The 19,515-nt window shown below is 32.0% G+C and overlaps 1 protein-coding gene across 22 annotated transcripts in view; it reads right to left on the reverse strand.

Moving 5' to 3' along the window:
• The window catches only part of LOC140054098 (rho GTPase-activating protein 5-like), a 93,355-nt gene that overhangs the window by 49,782 nt on the left and 24,058 nt on the right, over positions 1-19,515 (reverse strand). For 16 of the 22 annotated variants that reach the window (XM_072098945.1, XM_072098953.1, XM_072098951.1 and 13 more), the window contains exons 8-15: positions 15,191-15,314; positions 11,610-11,805; positions 7,204-7,374; positions 6,107-6,361; positions 5,649-5,809; positions 5,040-5,169; positions 2,752-2,777; positions 1,957-2,133 (exon numbers count right to left, since the gene is read on the reverse strand). In XM_072098945.1, the coding sequence (XP_071955046.1) occupies positions 1,957-2,133; positions 2,752-2,777; positions 5,040-5,169; positions 5,649-5,809; positions 6,107-6,361; positions 7,204-7,374; positions 11,610-11,805; positions 15,191-15,314 (1,240 nt within the window). The remainder of the gene's footprint in view (positions 1-1,956; positions 2,134-2,751; positions 2,778-5,039; positions 5,170-5,648; positions 5,810-6,106; positions 6,362-7,203; positions 7,375-11,609; positions 11,806-15,190; positions 15,315-19,515) is intronic. The other 6 variants (XM_072098961.1, XM_072098965.1, XM_072098964.1 and 3 more) reach the window with 1 other exon arrangement.

Consider the following 19,515-nt stretch of genomic DNA (forward strand, 5'->3'; position numbering starts at 1 on the left):
ACGTCAGAAGTCTGGAAGCAAATCTGACTTTTATGTTTGAATAATTTTTACTAGTTTAAAACAACAGACTTTCCGACTCGGATTTCGAGAGGGGTGACGATTCATATGATCAAAAGCAGAGCCACCAAACAACGACGAGGGAATCGATGCGGAACATAGTAGAAGAGAGGGGATGTTACGGAAGCACAAAATAACAATGAGTCATGACGGATGTTTATCTTTCCGACAAACTTGTTTGATTTCGGTATATATTGATAAAATTATATATTCCTCTGATTACTGCATTAAGTAAAAACAAATATGAACAAAACAATAAATAAATAACAATAATAATATCCTGACTGTGGTTTAAACTTGATGTGTTAAAAATTGATGAAATGAAACTGATGAAATATTAGAAAAATAGGTTCCATAGATTTTCAAGAATTAATTCCCATGACCTTTCTAAACAAAGTTCCATGCTTTTATAACAGTTCTACTTAGTTTTACAGATTAAAATAAGATATTAAAAGAAATTAATTGTATAAATGATGTCCGACAAAAAAAGCAAATCGTCCTCATTACGTTTTATCCATACATTGTTAATGAAATCCAAATTTGTTATGACATTTTTCTAAAACAATATTTTAGTAAAATTCCATGATTTTCCAGGTTTTCAATGACCTACGCAAACCCTGAAAATTTTACTTTTATAAAGTTAGTGAAAGTTTATTAATATCAATTAGATTGATAACATTTAACAATTGTTAAAACATTCATTAGCTCAAATACAAATTAGCATATTAATATGTTAATACTAAAAATCAGCATCAAAGGAACAAATTTCATAATTGATTTATTAATTAATAAACAAATTTACTCGATCTTAAATTTGAAAGCAAATAAGAACTAATTTTTTTAATCAAGTAAAATAGAAAATTTTTTTTTTGGGGTTTAAATTAAAATTTGAATTTATGAATGTGAAAATGTTGGTGGCAAAAAGCAATGAAAGCATAGCTCTTCATATCAGTTCATGTAGTTCGTTCAATTGTATGTTTATTACAGTAGAACCCCATTTTGGGACACCACTATTCAGAAGACATATACCGTAAAACCTCGAAAAGAAGCCCATGGGCTTAAACCTCAAAAAGAAGCCCATCTCGAAAAGAAGCCCCCCTCTACAGTTTGCAAAAGTACTCTCGAAAAGAAGCCCATCTCGAAATGAAGCCCCCTGGGCTTCTTTTCAAGATAGTATGGGCTTCATTTCGAGACAAGACTACTCATACTGTATTGAGATGAAGACGAAATTATTGTATTTGACGGTGAATCATAGGACTGTTTTTTTGCTTTTTATATTGTTTTTTAATTAGTATATTAAACATAATTTCATGGTTGAAAAAATGTCTCAAAAGTCACATTATTGTAGTAGAAATTCACAAAATTTACAGCATTCATTTCAAAAAGCCGCCCCCCTCTACAGTTTGCAAAAGTACTCTTGAAAAGAAGCCCATCTCGAAAAGAAGCCCATCTCGAAAAGAAGCCCATCCAAGAGCACTAAAAAAAGAAGAAGCCCATGGGCTTCTTTTTGAGGTTTTACGGTATATATATAATACTACCGTCAGCCTATATTCAGGGGACATCCCTGTTTAGGGAAACAGCTTATTCATGACCACCCCTATAAATATGACATTTTGTTTGGTCCTACAGGTGTCCCCTTCATAGAGGGATCTACTGGAATATAGCATACTTTGATATTTAAAATAATGAATAAAACATGTTTTAATGACATAATTAATTTCTAATTCTAAAACAAAATAAACATGATGTTATGAATGTTGCATTCAATCAATAAATGAGATAAAGAATAAAAGAATTAATATGAACATAAGCTGGACAAACACAAATTGATGTAGCGAAAAATCCCAACGGAAAAAGAGAAAAGCCAGAATGAGAACAAAAAAACTCCTGTCTGAATACCTTCCCACTTCCTAAGTCTTTCCATGAAATCTGAATGAGATTTATTTGGTTCCCGATCCAAGAGAAATTTAAACTTTCTTGTTTTCTTCTCCTCGTCATCTTTCTCAAATACGTCATCTTTGCCTTCTATGACATCGGAGTCTGATTCTTGTGGGGTAACGGTAGAATTCTCTTCAACTTTGAGTGTAAATGTGAGTATACAAACATGCTTATTGTTTTAGAATATTAAGTAAATAAATTAAAACCCCTCCTGCTGAGAGGACTTTTCCATGAAACAAACAAGAGACAATATATTATTGAACAATATAGTCATTCCCATTTCAGGATTGCCCCTTTTAAGGGACTGTATTAAATTAAAAACGGCAACCATACTATATTCAATCAATGTTAAAATGCAACTAAATAACAGCCTAACCAAAAGATATTGAAAAATATATTGTAATCTGATATTGTAAAACTACGAAAATGTTTGGTCATAAAATAGATATAAACACAGAAAGAGTCTAAAAAATGCTAATGTCCATACAGGCTCTCATATCTATGTCCATTACCTCATCAAATATTTATATAAACGGTCCTGAAGATGCTATAAAAATCATACTTAATATATTGCACAAAATATGAGTAACAAAAGTGAATAGTCATTATAAAATCTGAAAAATAATTCACAATTTTTATATAGAATACGCATCATTTTGAAGTAAGGATAAAAAATAAATCAAAACAAATATCAAAAAAAGAAAAATAATATAAATATGTTATTTATAAGGTATAAATAACTGGTGATTAACTTACTTGAGCCAAGATTTTTCCTGCCATCACTGAGGAGAGAAAAAAAATCATAAAATTGATTTTATGCAAAAAGTCTTACTTGGTTTAAGACCGTAATTTAATTTTAATGTTGTAAAATATTGTTAAACTACATTTTAAAATCTGGTTCTATGTTTATGGTTGACAAGTTTATAAACCAAAAATGTATTAAGAGTAGAACTCCTATTAAGGAGACACCTTCCGGGCTTAACAACACTTTCCCTTGATCTCAGTGTCCCCCAAATAGGATTGGCCTTATATTAAGGGAAAATGTCCCCTAAATAGGGGTTTGGCAATTGAAGTGTTCTACTGTTTTTGCACAGTAACATAAAGGTAATATATTAAATGAAATTGTTTAATTCATCACTCATTTGAATATAATACTGGTTACAACTCACGATTGCCAATCGTTCGTTTCATGGAAAAGTGTCTCTTTCAGGTGTCCAAAAGGAAGGGTTCTAATATTCACAAATACTACTTAATTCATCATTAAATTATTGTTTAAATAGCATTTTATTTCATAATTTATTTGAATTCAATTTATATGCTGTCCAAATGCAATGAGCATTTTGTTAGATTAGATAAGATGACTTTATTCACGCAAGTAAAAATTATAGTGCTTATAAATTAAAATAGTAAGTTATCAATATTATTATTAGCATTACTTTTTTAAAGGTATTAAAAAAAATCAAAAATTATGATTCAATTATATGGGTCATCATGACAACTTTGACCAGTTCAATGTAAAACTAGGTGTTTGTATCTTTTCAATTCAAAGTCAAGGACAGAGATCCCTAATAAAGGGTGTTAGGCCCCAATCAACCACCCCTTGGCTATTACATCCTGTGACTTTTAGGCCTCAAGGACTGTTTTCAAAGGTATTACATAAAATAAAAACAAACCAGAGTTTAACCATGGCCTCTGATGTCATTTCCTTCTTCTAATATGATGGACATATTTAAAATAAATGGTTGGGGATAAATTTGAAGGGAGCAGTGAGTAACAGGAAATAACTTTGTCCATTGTCTTTAAAGTAAAATTATTTTTTGTAAAAATAAAACAGATTTACAGGTAAACCTTATAAGCAATTAGTAACACTAATTAGTTTCCAGGGCAGTACTGAAATAATAGTGCCTGGGAAAGGCATTAGTGTATAACCACATTTTTCTAAGTTCTAGATTTAAATGTCAATTTTTATTTTTAGGCAACACAGTATCGTAATTAACAATATAAGTGTGTTGACACCAAGATTGGGTTAGCTCCAATTTTGTATTCCCATGCAAATTTTTATAAATTTGTTAAGAAAAAAAGATAGGAAGAGGAGAAAACAAGAATCATGGGTAGTTTGATCCTGGAAATCATGCTAAAAATCTTCCAATAGGAAAAGGAGTATGGACATTTTATTGCTAGCAATATTATATAAAAGAAATCAATAGAGAAAAAGATTTCCAACAAACACAATACAGATGGTTATTCGCCCAGTAGAAAGCAGATCACCTACAGGTAATTATTATATGATACTTATATTCCGCTATATATTAAATAATAAAAGAGCTATTTCAAGGCTGTATGATACTTAGGTTCAGGTTGTTTTAAGTTATAAATCTCTCATAAACTTAACTGTTTTAAATAGATTTATTTTATCAATGTAGGTAATTTGATTGAAGTCAAGAACTGATTCATCATATCAAAAAATGTTTTAGAATGTCCTATCACATAAAAATAATATTTATAAAATTTATCATAAACCGATCTGTTCAGATGCTATCAGTTAAGTTAATTTGATTATATAAGGTGAATAATTTATCAACAAATCTGAAATTAAATTTAATCATAAATTATTAAAAATATATTGATGTCCATCAAATAAATGCATTCATATGAATAAACATGTGTCCTTGATATGTAGATATTTAGATTTTTTGGCAGTTGATAATCTAATGCTGTTAATGAAAGCAGTAAAAGCAGAAATAAAGGTATCTTTGCAACAACAAAAATAATAATAATGCCTCGTTGATATATAACTTTTCATCATTCACCTTATGCCATTATTTGTACCATTACACTCATAAACATTCATTATTTGTATAATATAACACTATAAAAATGAAACCAGAAAAAAAAAACACCCAAAAAAAAAAAAGTAAATAAAAATTTGGTTGTTTTTGGACGTCAAGAAAAGTTTGGTTTTGGGAAAGTTTCTGGTTTTTAGAGGGTGCAGTATTGGGAGAGTTGACTGTATAATTAATTTATATTCAAGTATTACACTGTACCTGTCACCAGGCGTAGGTAACGGAGGTCGGTTTTGCATAATATCAATCTCTGGTTCTGAGCCTGTGTCTGAATCCTCTGAATCATTTTTATGCATCATCACCTCATGGAAGAATGGAGTAAATGCTTCAGCTTAGAAGAAAAATAATACATGTTAGACACTTACAACTAATACCCCTTTCACATAAAAATCAAAAGAAATAATTCCAGAGAAACAGCAAAGTGTCTCTCAATAGTACCACATTCAAAAACTTACATTTTACTTTAACTCTGAATATATGAAACTTTATTATCATTTATTATCAAGAAGAGCCATATAGCGTTGGTAAGAGATGTCGGTCTCGAATGTAAGAGGTATGGGTTCGAGACTTAGTTTGGATTCTTAGACAAGATACTTGACTTGTCCTTCAGACGGTATACTGTACAAAGCTGTTGGTCCAGTATGCCTCACATATGTGTGCGATAAAGAGCTTTATGTATGTTATTCAAAAAGAGTAGAGGATCATATACAATGTGTTGATTATGAACCCTTACTGGGACCTCTGTGTATTAACTTTACAAGTATTTATGTCACCCACTAACGTGAAAAGAACATTTTTTAAATCACTTACTCTGTGCTCCAAAGTCTGTTCCTGTTATCATAAATCCTGCATCGATTTTCGAAGCAAAGTCTTCCCCAGTTCTTGTAAGCTCAAAATGTTGCACCGCTTTTTCACCGTCACAAACAGCGACAATTTTTATTGCCAGATCATCATGTTTTGAAGCAAAGTTCCTGATAAAAATGGGTAAAAAATGATACAGTTTTAAAAGCTTTTAAACCTTTTTCTTGTCATGAATATGACATTTGAAAACATTTTATTAGATTATGAAGAATGTAGTAGGGTGCTCCAGTTTTTTCCACTGGAAAATCAGAAAATAAACGTGGTTGCAAGAATTTATATTTTTTTAAAATTAAATTAAAAATATATTGATTGCCTGAAAACTGTATTTATTTATTCATTTTTTATTGACAGGAGGGGATTTTGGGGCACAAACATATGAGCAACATTCACTTTACAAACACACTTACTTCATTGTTTCATATGACCCCTTGCGTTTCGGTGAATAAAAAAGAATTAAACCATTGCACTGTGCCGCATATTTAGCCGCTGCGTGATAAGATGATGCTCGGATCTCAACATTAGCCTTCTTATCGTCAATATACGTTACAACATTAAATATGTAATCTGTTTGCGGTGTGCGGTAACAAAGATCGTTCTTGACAAACGGACTTAAGATATTCTCGACCGTGTGTTCATCTCCGCACATTACACATAACCCGATTCTGTAAGAAAAATGATTTATATGAAACCATACAAAATAAATTCTCGCACCTAAAAACCATTAAAGATTGGTTCCCACTTGAACACAATGCAAGGACTTAAGTGTGCCACAAGAAATTTGACCAATCACAATGCAATGTATCATCAGAACCGTCACTTTTGATTGGTCAGTTCACTTGCATTGTATGTTGTTGTAGTGCATCCAAGCGTGAACCAACTGGAATAACTTTAAATTTCCGAAATATATTGAATATATATTTACCATGCAGAAAGATTTAACAGAAAATATCTATAACATTACAATTTGTATACTGTTTTTTTACAATACTTTCTATACTTTGTTAAACTAAAGGAAGCCAGAACAGAATGTACAGATTATGATATTAAAATTGGCATGCTATATTTTCTCTTTTCTTTCAACAGAATTTTGAGATACAGATATTAAACATAGTTTAAAACACTTTACAGATGTTAGGTTTTTTATAAAATTTTTTTCAACAACTTGACATAGTAGGAATGACATGATAGTATTGCAAGATATTTCATAAAAAACGTTATCTTATTGAACCAGAGGTATGTTGAAATAAGAGACATTCAAACAATAATGTAATGCAGACTACTTTGTTGTATGTATTAATCATAATTTTTATATTTTTATGTTATTCATTGTCTGTGAATGTGGTTTACGTTTCAACAAAATCTTTAGAAATAACTTGACTTAACAATGAACATTATTATACAAATGAATGTTTATGAGTGCAATGGTACAAATAATTTCATGATGTGAAAGATAAAAAGATATATTTTCACAAAGCAAAAAGGAGAAAACAGGAAAGGCGATTACGTTAATGTTTCCATGAGACAGTGTCCATTGATTTCGTCATGCGGGTTTGGTGGTTGTGTGGATGTGAGAATTGCACGTATGGCCTGTTGTATTTGCTTTTCATGAAACTTGTTGCCTCTCATTAACATAGACTCATCTCTTGGCATGTCTACAAATTCTGTACTGGAAAGCCTAAGAGGATAAAAGATAAAACATTATTATATATTACATAGGATATGTAAAATAGACAATGCGATTGGTTGAAATGGCATCACATGACTACATGCTTTTGGAGAAAAAAAAGAAGAATGTCTGAAAATGTTAAAAGTAGTGTTCAAACATATATTACTCCTTGTTTGCTTGACAATGTCCCAAAGGAGGGGTTCCACTGTAGGATCTTAATTTGTTATATTAAAATTGATGGGGCATTATCATCTCTGTCATTTATTTCTATTACTATATTGATAACCATTTAAATTGTATTCTGTCAGAGGCATTGATGGTAAAACCACTGTCTACAAGACAAGTCAGAAGGTCAAACACCCAGCTAATTGGCTTCATCTTAATTCTGTTGGAGACATAAAAATTACAGGACTTTTACAACTGATATGAATTTGTATTTAATAGTTACTGTCAAATCTAAAAAGGACGCCACAGGAATTAATTGTTGCATAACTAGAGGCGAGGCTGTGACTTAATATTTTGGGAATGACCGGGGATGGAAGGGTTTATTTAGAACTTAAATCATTTTAGGGAGGAAATAGCCAGTAGATCATGTATAAATAAGGGTAATTTAACTATTCTGTGCTTCCACCAAATAAATTTTTAAAAAGAGGTATTTGTTGATTGAAACTGGACAGGCATAGCTGTGTAACTCCAAACTGATAAATCTGTATTATTTTAGTAAAATTTGGCTACAATACAACATGATCTATTTAAAAAATAAAATAACATTTACCAAATTGTTTTCGAAGAATATTTTTTTATAGAAAATATATTTTTATATATCCCTTAATAAAACCTGTTATTAGTACAAATAAATTTTCTTCAAACAAAACATTATCTATGGGAATTTTACAGTACAACTTTTTTAGTCATTTTTGCCTCTGAACATTATCAAGCAACAAGAACTTATAAATCTTGAGAAAATGAATGTTTTATTGACAGAACCCACATCCTGCTACCCTGGTCACTCCTGCAATAAAAATCTGAAATTAAAAACAGCTTAAGCTGCTGTATTGCTAAGATTTATGTATGCCCCTACATTATAATATTTCTTATCCTGGGGTATAATTTCTTATTCTGGGGAATGTAAAAGTTAATTGAAAGTAACAAAAATGGAGTACAGTCAAACTGGCCAACTGACATAATAACCTAATTGCCTGACATCTTGGTATCAAGACATTAATCAAAAAAGAATGTGTGCGTGGGGGTAAATAATGTGAGAATAAATTTCTTATGATCAGTTAACTCAGTCACTTGACTTTGAATCATGTAGCCTATTAATAAGCAATGGCTACGTGATGTACTGTAGACAAGAAACTTAAGTTTGAGTTGGAGTGACGGACAGATTTGTTAAAAGCGAGAATCCACGCCCCTATTTTGTATGCTTAAGTGACTTAAAGGAAGGAGAAGATAAACATAAGTAGACGTGCTGTCCTGTGTAAATTATCATGTGATATATTATATGTTCCAGAAACAATAATTTGCATAATTATATCTCTAATAAAAAACTTTGCCAGTAACTATACAATACAAAATATATATTTTATTCTTCTGTAGACTTGCAGTCTATATTTTAATTCATTCACACAATCATCTGATACTTTGAGATTTAATAATTAAACATATCAACCCTTTTTCTATGTTGTTGATTCTATCCAACAAAAGTCAAAGCTCGTCTTGGGACATTTAAACCAAAATCTGAGATAGACTTTATCCAATACTTCTATGAATGGATGACTCATTTGGACCAAGAACACTGGTTGACTAATCCATGTTTTTTTTTTAAATAATCATTTCGAAAACCTGTGTTAGTTTTGGCCACTAACTAATTTGAAAAGATGAAAGTAATATCAGATGTTTTTTTTAAATATTGAGGAAAATTACTAAGGATAACCATAAGCTATTTCATTCCTTCTCAAAAGTGGCAATCCAGTTAACATAACAAACATTAATACAAGCTGCTCTACAAATTTTTAAATAGGTCTTTGGGAGTGAAGTTGTTATACATAAACCTATGTTCCCACTAGAACGCAATGCTAGGATGCAATAGCAATGCAAGCGAGTTGACCAATGGACCAGCGTTCATTTTAATAAACCATCACTTGTGATTGATCAACTTACTTGCTTCCAACTTACGTCTTAGTGGGAACCAAACTTGAAAATTACAGTAGTAATATATATATTTTGTAATTTTCTAAACAAATTACATAAATACACTACATACCCCATAACTGCATTTGTTCACTCTTGAATGATAAAGTCCGTAGGCCTACTAGGTATGACATGTCCACATTATGTGAATCTTACAGTAATTATAAAAAGGATGCAAGCTTAACAAAATTAGCTTGGGCCTTGGTCAAATACAAGGTAGGTAAAATGTCACTATGTGTAAGGATTAAGCAACCTTCGCTAAAATTAGTGGCCAACTAATTAACATAACGAAAGTATGTAAAGATATGAAATTGTAATGTAGAAATGGAGCAAAAAAAAAGTTGAACAAATAAAATAGAATTATAGAAAAACCTCAGTACAGAAATTCATTGGCATATTTATAGAGCGCGTCACCTGATGAATAGGAGTTGGCCAGTGTTTAAAACATACAGTATTGTAACCTCTTTCTTTTTATGGAAAAGTGTCCACCTTCATTAGGATGTCTTCTTTAATAAGGTGTCGGCCACATATAGTGTTAACATATTTCCCCTTCCCCCTCCCCTCCCCCGCCACCCTCCTCTTCATAAGGAGATCGGCCAGAGTATTAAAACATATTGTCCCTGGTTCGATTCACATGCCATTGCAAATGCACCCTTAATAGGAAACGGTGTTTTATTGTAATAAAAAGAAGTTGAGATGGCGGTATTAAAAATAGCAGAAAAAATAATTATGGAGGAGAACTTAAGCGTATCCTGTGGTTTGCACATTCAATGTCATTCTTAAAACCCAGGACGCCTACAGACCAGGTTCAAGTCAAGATTACCAATATCCTCTTGCCTACAGTAGGTCAATGGAATTTAGATTATTTAATAAAATACCAGCTACACTGTATATTATACTTAATCACAAGACATCTAGGGTTTGGTTAGAAAGAGATTGCACAGGTTTTTTTAAATTTTGCTTAAGGTTTGCAGTATAATATTTTAAAAATGGCAAAATTTGTGATACAAAAATTGTCAATGTATACGTCTATTTATAACAACTGAACTTGTTTGCAATTAATTAAAATAGAAGACTCAAAACAAGCATTGTTTTTTCTGTCTTTTTAAACCAATATTGTCAATTATTACAGTAGACCAACTAATAGATTGTATTGAAAATAAGTTTTGAACGCTTTAAATTCTGAAGAACGTTATGACAATAAAGCTCTGTCTACACTATCAAAGTTTATGCGGGCTTTATGTGATGTGCCCTTACAATTACATGGACTTTTTTGTTCAATTTTTTAGTTTGATAGTGTAGACAGTGCTTTATACTTAATAAAAAATTGCTTTAAAAAGGTTAAAGAGTATTACAATGTATATTAGTAAAGTTACAATAATGTTGACATCCCTTAGTGGACAGCACATTAAATTAAATTTAATTTATTTAATGAACAAAAGATTAACAACCTTCCAAATGTCCAAATTAATAACAAAATCACATACAGAACAAGCCAACATATTGGAAAACCAAATAAACGTTGACATAAAGGGAAAAGCCAGAACACATTGGCAACAGCTGGGAAGACGTACACAGAATGGACGACGCTAACACTAGCAAGGCAATGTTACAATAAGTGTCACATGAATTACAAAGTATCGGCAAGAAAATACGGATCTGGATATTGTGTATTTCCTTTTTTAATGGATAATGTAATTGAACTTTATTAACCTATACACAAATTCTTTGCCTAATTAGAAGTGGAGATGTAGCTTGGTGGTTAACATGCTTGCCTTCCAATCCCAAGGTTCAGGGTTCAATCCTATAGTAGTACTTAACAGGATTATAACTCGCAATTAACACCCTGTTGAAAACTTTGAAAAGGAAAGCACCCATAGACCTCTATGGAATATAAGCCTTGTTTAAAAAAAACTATCAAAAAGCGTAAAAGATGGTGTATCAATGTGCTATAACTAAGAAAGTTGGGCAAATAGTTTGATTATTTCACAAGTCAACAATAAAGGAGTGTAGAATAATAGATTGGAGGGTTCTCCTGTAATCTTACAAACCTTTTTGACATTGTTTGCGCTTCTTCTTTAATTTCGTTGTGCTCGTCATCTTCAACGAGTACACCACGTGCGAATACAAAGATAATTGGTAACTTGTAAAGGTCCTTGTTGTCATACTCTGGATTCAGGATTGTGCTCTCCAGACTCGACTTGATATACTCAAACGATTCTCGTCCAGAAAACGTACATATACAACCTGGCCATAATAAAAATAAGTTCATTAATGAATGTACAGTAGGCCTATATTCTTACCTTGAGGATTACTTTGTGGTTTACTGCCGGAACTAAAGAAAATATAGGTTGGAACGATACGATATGTAGAGTAGAGAAAATAATTTCATTCGCTGAGAGCCTATATTAAAGACAACTTCCCTACGTTATTTAGATCTAATTTAAGATCACAAACAATATTTAATGTAAAAATAATACTATATGGTCCTATTGCGATAACTGTTTTCATTTTTAAATGGTTAAAAATGTGAAAAATAATTAGTCAAATCTAATAATTGTAGCGGCCCGCTATAAATCCCAAAATACACTGCGCGCGGATTGATATTTTTGTTTTTCTTCTGTAATTCACCAACTTTTCGATCGATCGTGAGGCCAAAACAAATGGAAGACTCCTAACTTTTCAGCGAAAATACCGGGTTTTCCCCAATTTGTATCAACGGAGTCTCGCAAAAATAGAAAGACAATTAATGCAGCAACTGTACAATGTCAGGCTAGTTATATAGCTAGCGTATGATGTTCGTATGTTACCGATGTTTACCAGCTTGGCCTACAAAACTAAGCCTACCTAGGCTAGGCCTAAAGACCGTTCACGAGAGATCAATCGACGCGAGCTACTTAGGTAGTGCATTGTTTCTCACTTTTTATCATAATTTAATTACCACAAAACGTACATTTAAGACAAGAAATGACCTGGTTTAATGTTTTTAAAGTAATATATATGTATTATTTTAACAAAACGTCACAAACTGGAACCATACGTTAAATGTATAGAATAGAGAGAATAATTTCATTACTAAGAGCCCATATTAAACAATTAATTTTTCAACTCATTAATGAAAGTACTGTACAGTCTCACCTAGAATTATTTTGTGGTTTACTAGAACCAAAACAATAAGTTGGAACCATACGGTAGATGTATAAAAAATATATAATAATTTCATTCGCTGAGAACCCATATTAAACAATCTTTCAACTAATTAAATAAAGAAGAAAGTACAGTACAGTCTTACATAGGATTTACCTTTGTGTTTACTGGAACCGAAACAAATTTATAAAGTGGAACCTTACAGTAGCTGATGTATAGATTATATAACCTAGTTTTATATTTTATTGATTATTATGTAACCATAGGTAACTGGCAATAAAAGAATAACGATTGAATAATAGGGAGTCAACTTAAAACAACCACAGCTCAGAAAGTGGTCATCAAGGAACGAGAAAAAATCTAAAATGGCACCATTAGGATGTTTGAAGTTAATTTAATACTATGCCTGTGTTACACAGTATGTTGGCTATATCATTGCGACCTGGAAAGTTAACACTATTCATGGGTAGAGTCTACTGTACACAGTTTGGGTCATCTAAAAGGTAAATATTTTGTTTACTACTGTATTTCAGTTAAAAGGAGAAAAGTGGCAAAAAGCAAAACTGGTGATCTCACCAACTTCAACCTATTAAAAACAATGGGAAAAATTACAAATACATAACCCCCATTGTCAAGGCTATGTTACCCTATATAAACCCTTTTATGTCCACCTCTTTAGCATACAATAAAATCCACTAAAAATAACGTTAGTCAACTTCCTTTAATTTAATTTTATGACAATAAACAAAATGTTCTCTATTTTGCTCTCATGTACAGTAGCATCAATTTTTTGTGAAATATAGTAACTCAAATAGAGAGAAATGGCGAACCGGCGTCTAAAATCCGAGTGGGTATAAAATCATAACAAACCGTTGAGGGCGGCACATTTCCTATGTTTATACACGTGAATATGGCGTCGTCTAACCAATGTTGTTGCTGTAACGCTCATAATTCTTGTTATGTATAAAAGTCATCCATCATTCACAATCATATTCCTAAAAATATCTCATATCTGTAGGTCTACATTAGACTAGGCCTATAATATTATAGTAGAATGGTGTTATCAAGTATTCATTACTGGCGATAGCCCCCTGCAGGAAGGAAGCATCACTAGCCACATAACAAAATGGCAGTTGTCAAGCTGAAACTAATGCTAGGCCTACATCTACTAGAGATGCTCTATTTAGTCTTACTACCTAGCTAGGAGAGGCTTAGCAGCACCCTAGCTAAAGTAGTAGTAGTAGTAGTACAGTATGCAATAACGAATTTCCAATATTATTATTATTATGATTATTATTATTATTATTATAATAACCGATAATCCGTGCTAGGCTCGAGTACTCGAGGTACTACAGCATATACAGGCCAACTATCTAGGGCCTAGAGCTGGGTACAGTATATAACAAAAACGCGTCTTAATTCAATCCAAATTAAAATAAAATATGTTAAGATTTGCCCATATAACATTAAAATTGTTAAGGGGTTGCAAAAAAAAAAAAGATACTGCTATTATGTGTGTTTTAAACGTTCTTTTCTACCTACTTTTTTAACTCAACCCATCGGAATTTCCCATACAAAAACATGTGGCGAAATGGTTTGTTTACAATCTATACCCACTCGGTGAAATTTGAGTGACGTCATCGCGGTTCGCCATTTCTCTCTATTGAACCTGTGGATGGTGCAACCATGCACTGAAGGATTTTAACAAGAAATAATGACCATGTGACATACTAACAAAATTATGTGTTCGTTGAATGGAGAGAATAATTTCATTTGTTGAAAATGAAAGGCTATATTAAACAATCAATCTTTTGACAACTTCTTTCCCATTTATTATTTGTATACCAATAGATAAACATGGTTCTATCAATCAAGAATTCTCGTTTTGTAAAAGTTTGACAATTTTAGCATAGCTTGCCAACAAAAAATCTGCGCAAGCAAGGTACCATGAACCCAGACCTATAAAGTATAATTAATAAGCATGTGAAATTAACTAAATGAAGCAAAGCAGGTTATGTCGCTATAGGTCAGCAACCTTTTTGTCTTGTTTTTTAATTAAGGAGAGTTTTGGGGATTGAAAACATCATATAGATATTATCAAGAAATGGTTAATAATCAAATTTACAAGGAAATGTTTATGAATCATGAATTTATTAAAAATGTAAATTACATTATGGATTTATTTAAAAGGAATTTTCGTTTCTTTTTGGATTAAATGTATGGATAATGACCCTTAGAGGATGGTAAGAAAAGGAGGAAACAAGAAAGTTTATGGAACGGAAAAAGAAAAAAAAAGTGTATGGAATGGAAATATAGACTAAATGAGACAATTTTATGTTCTTCATCTTCATCTATTCTTTTATATTTACTGTACTGCAAAGTAAAAAAATGTTAGGAGCAAGATAAAATAATATTGTAAATATATTTGTTAACTATAACAAAATTATTGTTTTGTTATTATTGTGTTTCATGTATTATACTGTACCTGCCGGGGTGAACTCTTCTGTTTTGAATGCATTTTGAGACTGAGATACATCGCCCTCTATTGCTCGAAGTTGAAGGTTATGCAACGTCCCGTCTAATGTGTACTCTCCATCGCAGCACTGGGACTAAAGCAAAACAAAAAGCGATTAAATTGTGGATAAAATTAAAGCAAACCGTAAACAACAATCACTTGGACAACGTCCTATTATATTGTTTTCTCCCTAAATGTTTTTATTTTTCAACAAAGAGAAATTGTTAAATGCTTATTAATGCTTAAACTATAAATGCTATTGTAGGCTGGAAAAAAAAAAATGTGTACAGTAATCTTTGGACAAAACTTTGAGACGCATGGAAGAACAATAGAGAACACATAGATTTTTTGTTTTTGTGTACTTGTAAAAATAAAAAGAAATCAATCAACGATACATTCCATTTTATTATATCAAAATAACTGTGAAACCGGTAATGGTTTGGTTTACTGCACATCCTCAAAGGGTGGTAGAGTGCTTTAAACGAGAAGTAGCAAATTGTCTACTAGTAAAACAATCAATCGATGAAACAAAAAATATATATTTTAAAACAAATTTTAAAAAATACTTTGATTTGGTTTACTGCACCCTGTCAAAGAGTGGTGGCGTGCTTTAGTAGTAAGAACTGAACAGTAAGCAGACAAGGCACTTAACCAGGCGTGCAACTAAACTAACATGCCATGTCTCAACGACACGCAACAAAGAGTTTGCGTGATTCAAGCACATAGAAAATGCTCAATATTTTATCCGTCTCTGACAAATGATATAAAACAGAGCTGCTTTATTATGGAATGTTGCATGACCTCAACAACTAAAAACAGATTTAATAAAAAGCAGATTATTTTAACATATGCAATACATAATTTAAAATATAGATAAAATTGATTTCCTGTATTGAAATTAGGAAACTTATTGCAAGTCACAAGAAGCAATCCATTTTTCAAATTATTATGCCAACGAAAATGAAAAATGTCAAACCATTCATACTGTATCATACTTTACACAATACATTACCAGAGGTCCCAACTTAAAAAGGATACTTGCAGAAATGCAGCCAACCCTTAGAGGGTGCTATAATTGTCCAAATGACAACAGTGAGTGATGCTATTTTACTGATGACCAATAGTTCCTTAAAATTAGCTTTACATTTTTTTGCATAGCATTACTTGAAACTGAAATCGAGCTACACAGTACATGGAGCATTGTTTCTCTTTGTATCAGTACATGTTTTCTCTGAACAAGCACAGAAATTCCCCTTATAAAACACACGCATTTTGTACCACACTGTACAGTACGTACAACATGAAAATGGTTAATTAAATACTGTAAGCTGAAGATATGAAGTTCACATGAAGTTAGTTTAGTTAGGTGACATTTTTATATGATTAAATGTTTTGAAAATTCAGGGTTGGTGTGGGCAACATAAAAAAGCAGGACAATCTCGCCAAAAACGGGACAGTTGGAATCAATGAATTAAATTGGTCAGAGAGCAAAGCTTCTAACGGGAACTATGAACCCTGGGCGCGATTTTTTTTTTCGTACATACTGTAAGTTGGGGACCCCCTCATGAAACGTCACAAAATAAACAAGAATAATTCATCAAGTTAAATTTGTTGTTCCGTGTGCACCCAAGCGTATAGCAACAAGAAGTGATTACACAACTGCGGTTCTTTCTACAATAGGCCTAGGTAGGATTCTAGGTCAATTCACGTGATTGCCTTCGCGCACTCTTCTTCACACACACGTCCACTATGCAAAATGTGTCGAGGCTAATCGACAGCTAGGCAAGACATTAAACTACCGTAAGTAGTAATTGGACATAGCCCAAAGAAAGTTAAGACCCACAAGAATAAAGAATGTGTATAATTTGTGTACTGTAATTTTTTAATTCTGCTATTTTATTATCAAACAATATGCATGTACTCAAAGGAACTTTAAAAATGCGCGTATATGAACACATGAGATGGGAAGATTAGACCCACGAGAATAACAAATTTATTTTTGTGTATATGTTTATTGTTTAATTTTTCTGACTTATTACTCGGACTGTGCTGTGTCATACCTAACAGTAACACACACACGTCACACACACCCACACAGCTACTACTAGAATAGACATGGGTTTAGAGACTAATGAGGCCTAATAGTATTAATAGAAACTATAATTTTAAGACCTAATTCTTTAGTAATAAATTATATTAAAAACACCATAAACTAAAGGCTGATTATTTCGAAAATCCACACAAAACGCCGCTATTCTTTTATGAAACCCCACGCGGCAACCACAGCGGAGATTAGGCCTAGAATCGTACCGCACTTGTGTAATCACTTCTTGTTGCTATACGCTTAGGGTACGGTGCACACGGAACAACAAATTTAACTTGATGAATTATTCATGTTTATTTTGTGACGTTTCATGAGGGGTCCCCAACTTATGTACGAAAAAAAAAATTGCACCCTGGGCAGCCTTTTGGCTCATTTAGCTCACAAAGTACTCAAACTGTCTACTAAACTTTTTTTTCCTTTAGAAATGGATCTACACCATTGACTCCAAACCTTGCTCCCAAATTACTGTAATATTATTTTTTTTTAACTCGTAATCTTCATCGCAAACTACAAACAATATTATTAGTTACTGAAGTGTATAGATTCATGATAAAACATTTCTTTTAGCACTCGTTTTTTCTCGCGCAAAAGAATTTCTTATTCCCCACTTGACTGAAGGACTCCAAAATTAAATACGGGTGAATTCCTGTAGATAGGCCTTGCAAAACTATCATGAAAAAAAATCAATTAAAAAATCTGACTCATCCTAGGGAGATGGGATCTACTGTACATTCATACAGTACAGTAATACCCAGTGCAAACATGTAAATGATGATTTGTGTGTGAAGGTCATAGCATGACAGCTGGATTTCGAACAGGTAGAAACGATGTCCCTTATGGTGACAGCGTGCCTAAATATGGGAAGTCAGGCTTGCGATCAACATGTGCCCTGCCCATGGAGGCTACAGCCTTCAACTGCGACAGACACTATTAAGTTCTAAGCTATTAGGCAGGAGTACAGAAATTATTGGCGTTTAGCAAAATTTATACTAGCCTTGATTTTGTGGTACTTGCATGTACCGCCCTTTTAAATAATTGTACAACATTTATTTTACAAACTTTAATTGGCTGATTGGATTAACGAATACATGTTATTTGTTTAATGTAGGTCTTTTTTTGTAATCCTAGTTTATGTACTGTATCTATCATTTCAGTACAACAACCAAAAAACAAGACGACTGGTTGGTTCATCACAAATTTGCTGCCTATTTTTCAAAATGTCATTTGACAATTACTGTACCACTTTATAAAGGATAACTAATAAAGAAAAATTTTGATTTATAAAAATTAAAGGGAATATATAGAAAACTAAAATTAAATATTCTGTGAAACAAAAAAAAAACCCTAAGAAATTAAAAGATCTCAAATTCCAAAGTTATTAAATTGACCAAAAAGAAGACAAAGGCATACTGTAAGGTGATGTAATGATTTTAGTATCTTTAAGCTTTACTTTACACAAATCTGACACTATGAATGTATTCAATCACTGTGAATTGCACCTCTACCCTGAGGTCCCCCTTGCCACTTGACCTACTTATGAACAAAAGAATGATAGTCACGTTTCAAGCAGTGCCTACCAAAAAAAGGGGGTACTGCTTTCTTTGCAACAACAATCCTCTAATAAGCCAAAGATGTGAATGAACTTTGGTAATTTAAAATGAGGGTGGACAATATAAGCCGTAACAATCTATTCCACTGGGAAAATATATTGTGGAGTCATCCTGTCAGGAATAAAGAATTAATTAACAGAGATTTTCATTGATCAAGTAAATCTTTTTACAGCATTACAATAATTTCTGAAACCGTTATACCATAAACTGGACATGAGATCCTTTAAAATTAATTTAATTCTAAATAGGAATATGAATTGATATGTTATTTCAAAACTGATCTCCCGAATAGATACTTTATTTTTATTATTTATTATTTTATTTTTTTATTTTTACTAAGAGTACAGAACTCTACTAATCTTTTTAAATGCTTCAGACTGAAGTCAGAAAATATGTAGTGAAATTTTTAAATGAAAAAAAAAAAACCTGCATTCAGAACTTGATTAAGTGTCCCTATAAAAAAGATCCTTATCTAGAAGTCGGCAACAATTATGCCAAATTATGTAAAAATATGAGAAATAAGTGAACATAGTGCTTTAGCCCTGAAAAGGCAATTTGTAAGTTCAAATTTGGCATGACAA

The sequence above is a fragment of the Antedon mediterranea genome, chromosome 7 (assembly GCF_964355755.1).
Source record: "Antedon mediterranea chromosome 7, ecAntMedi1.1, whole genome shotgun sequence".
In the NCBI taxonomy this organism is placed as follows: domain Eukaryota; kingdom Metazoa; phylum Echinodermata; class Crinoidea; order Comatulida; family Antedonidae; genus Antedon; species Antedon mediterranea.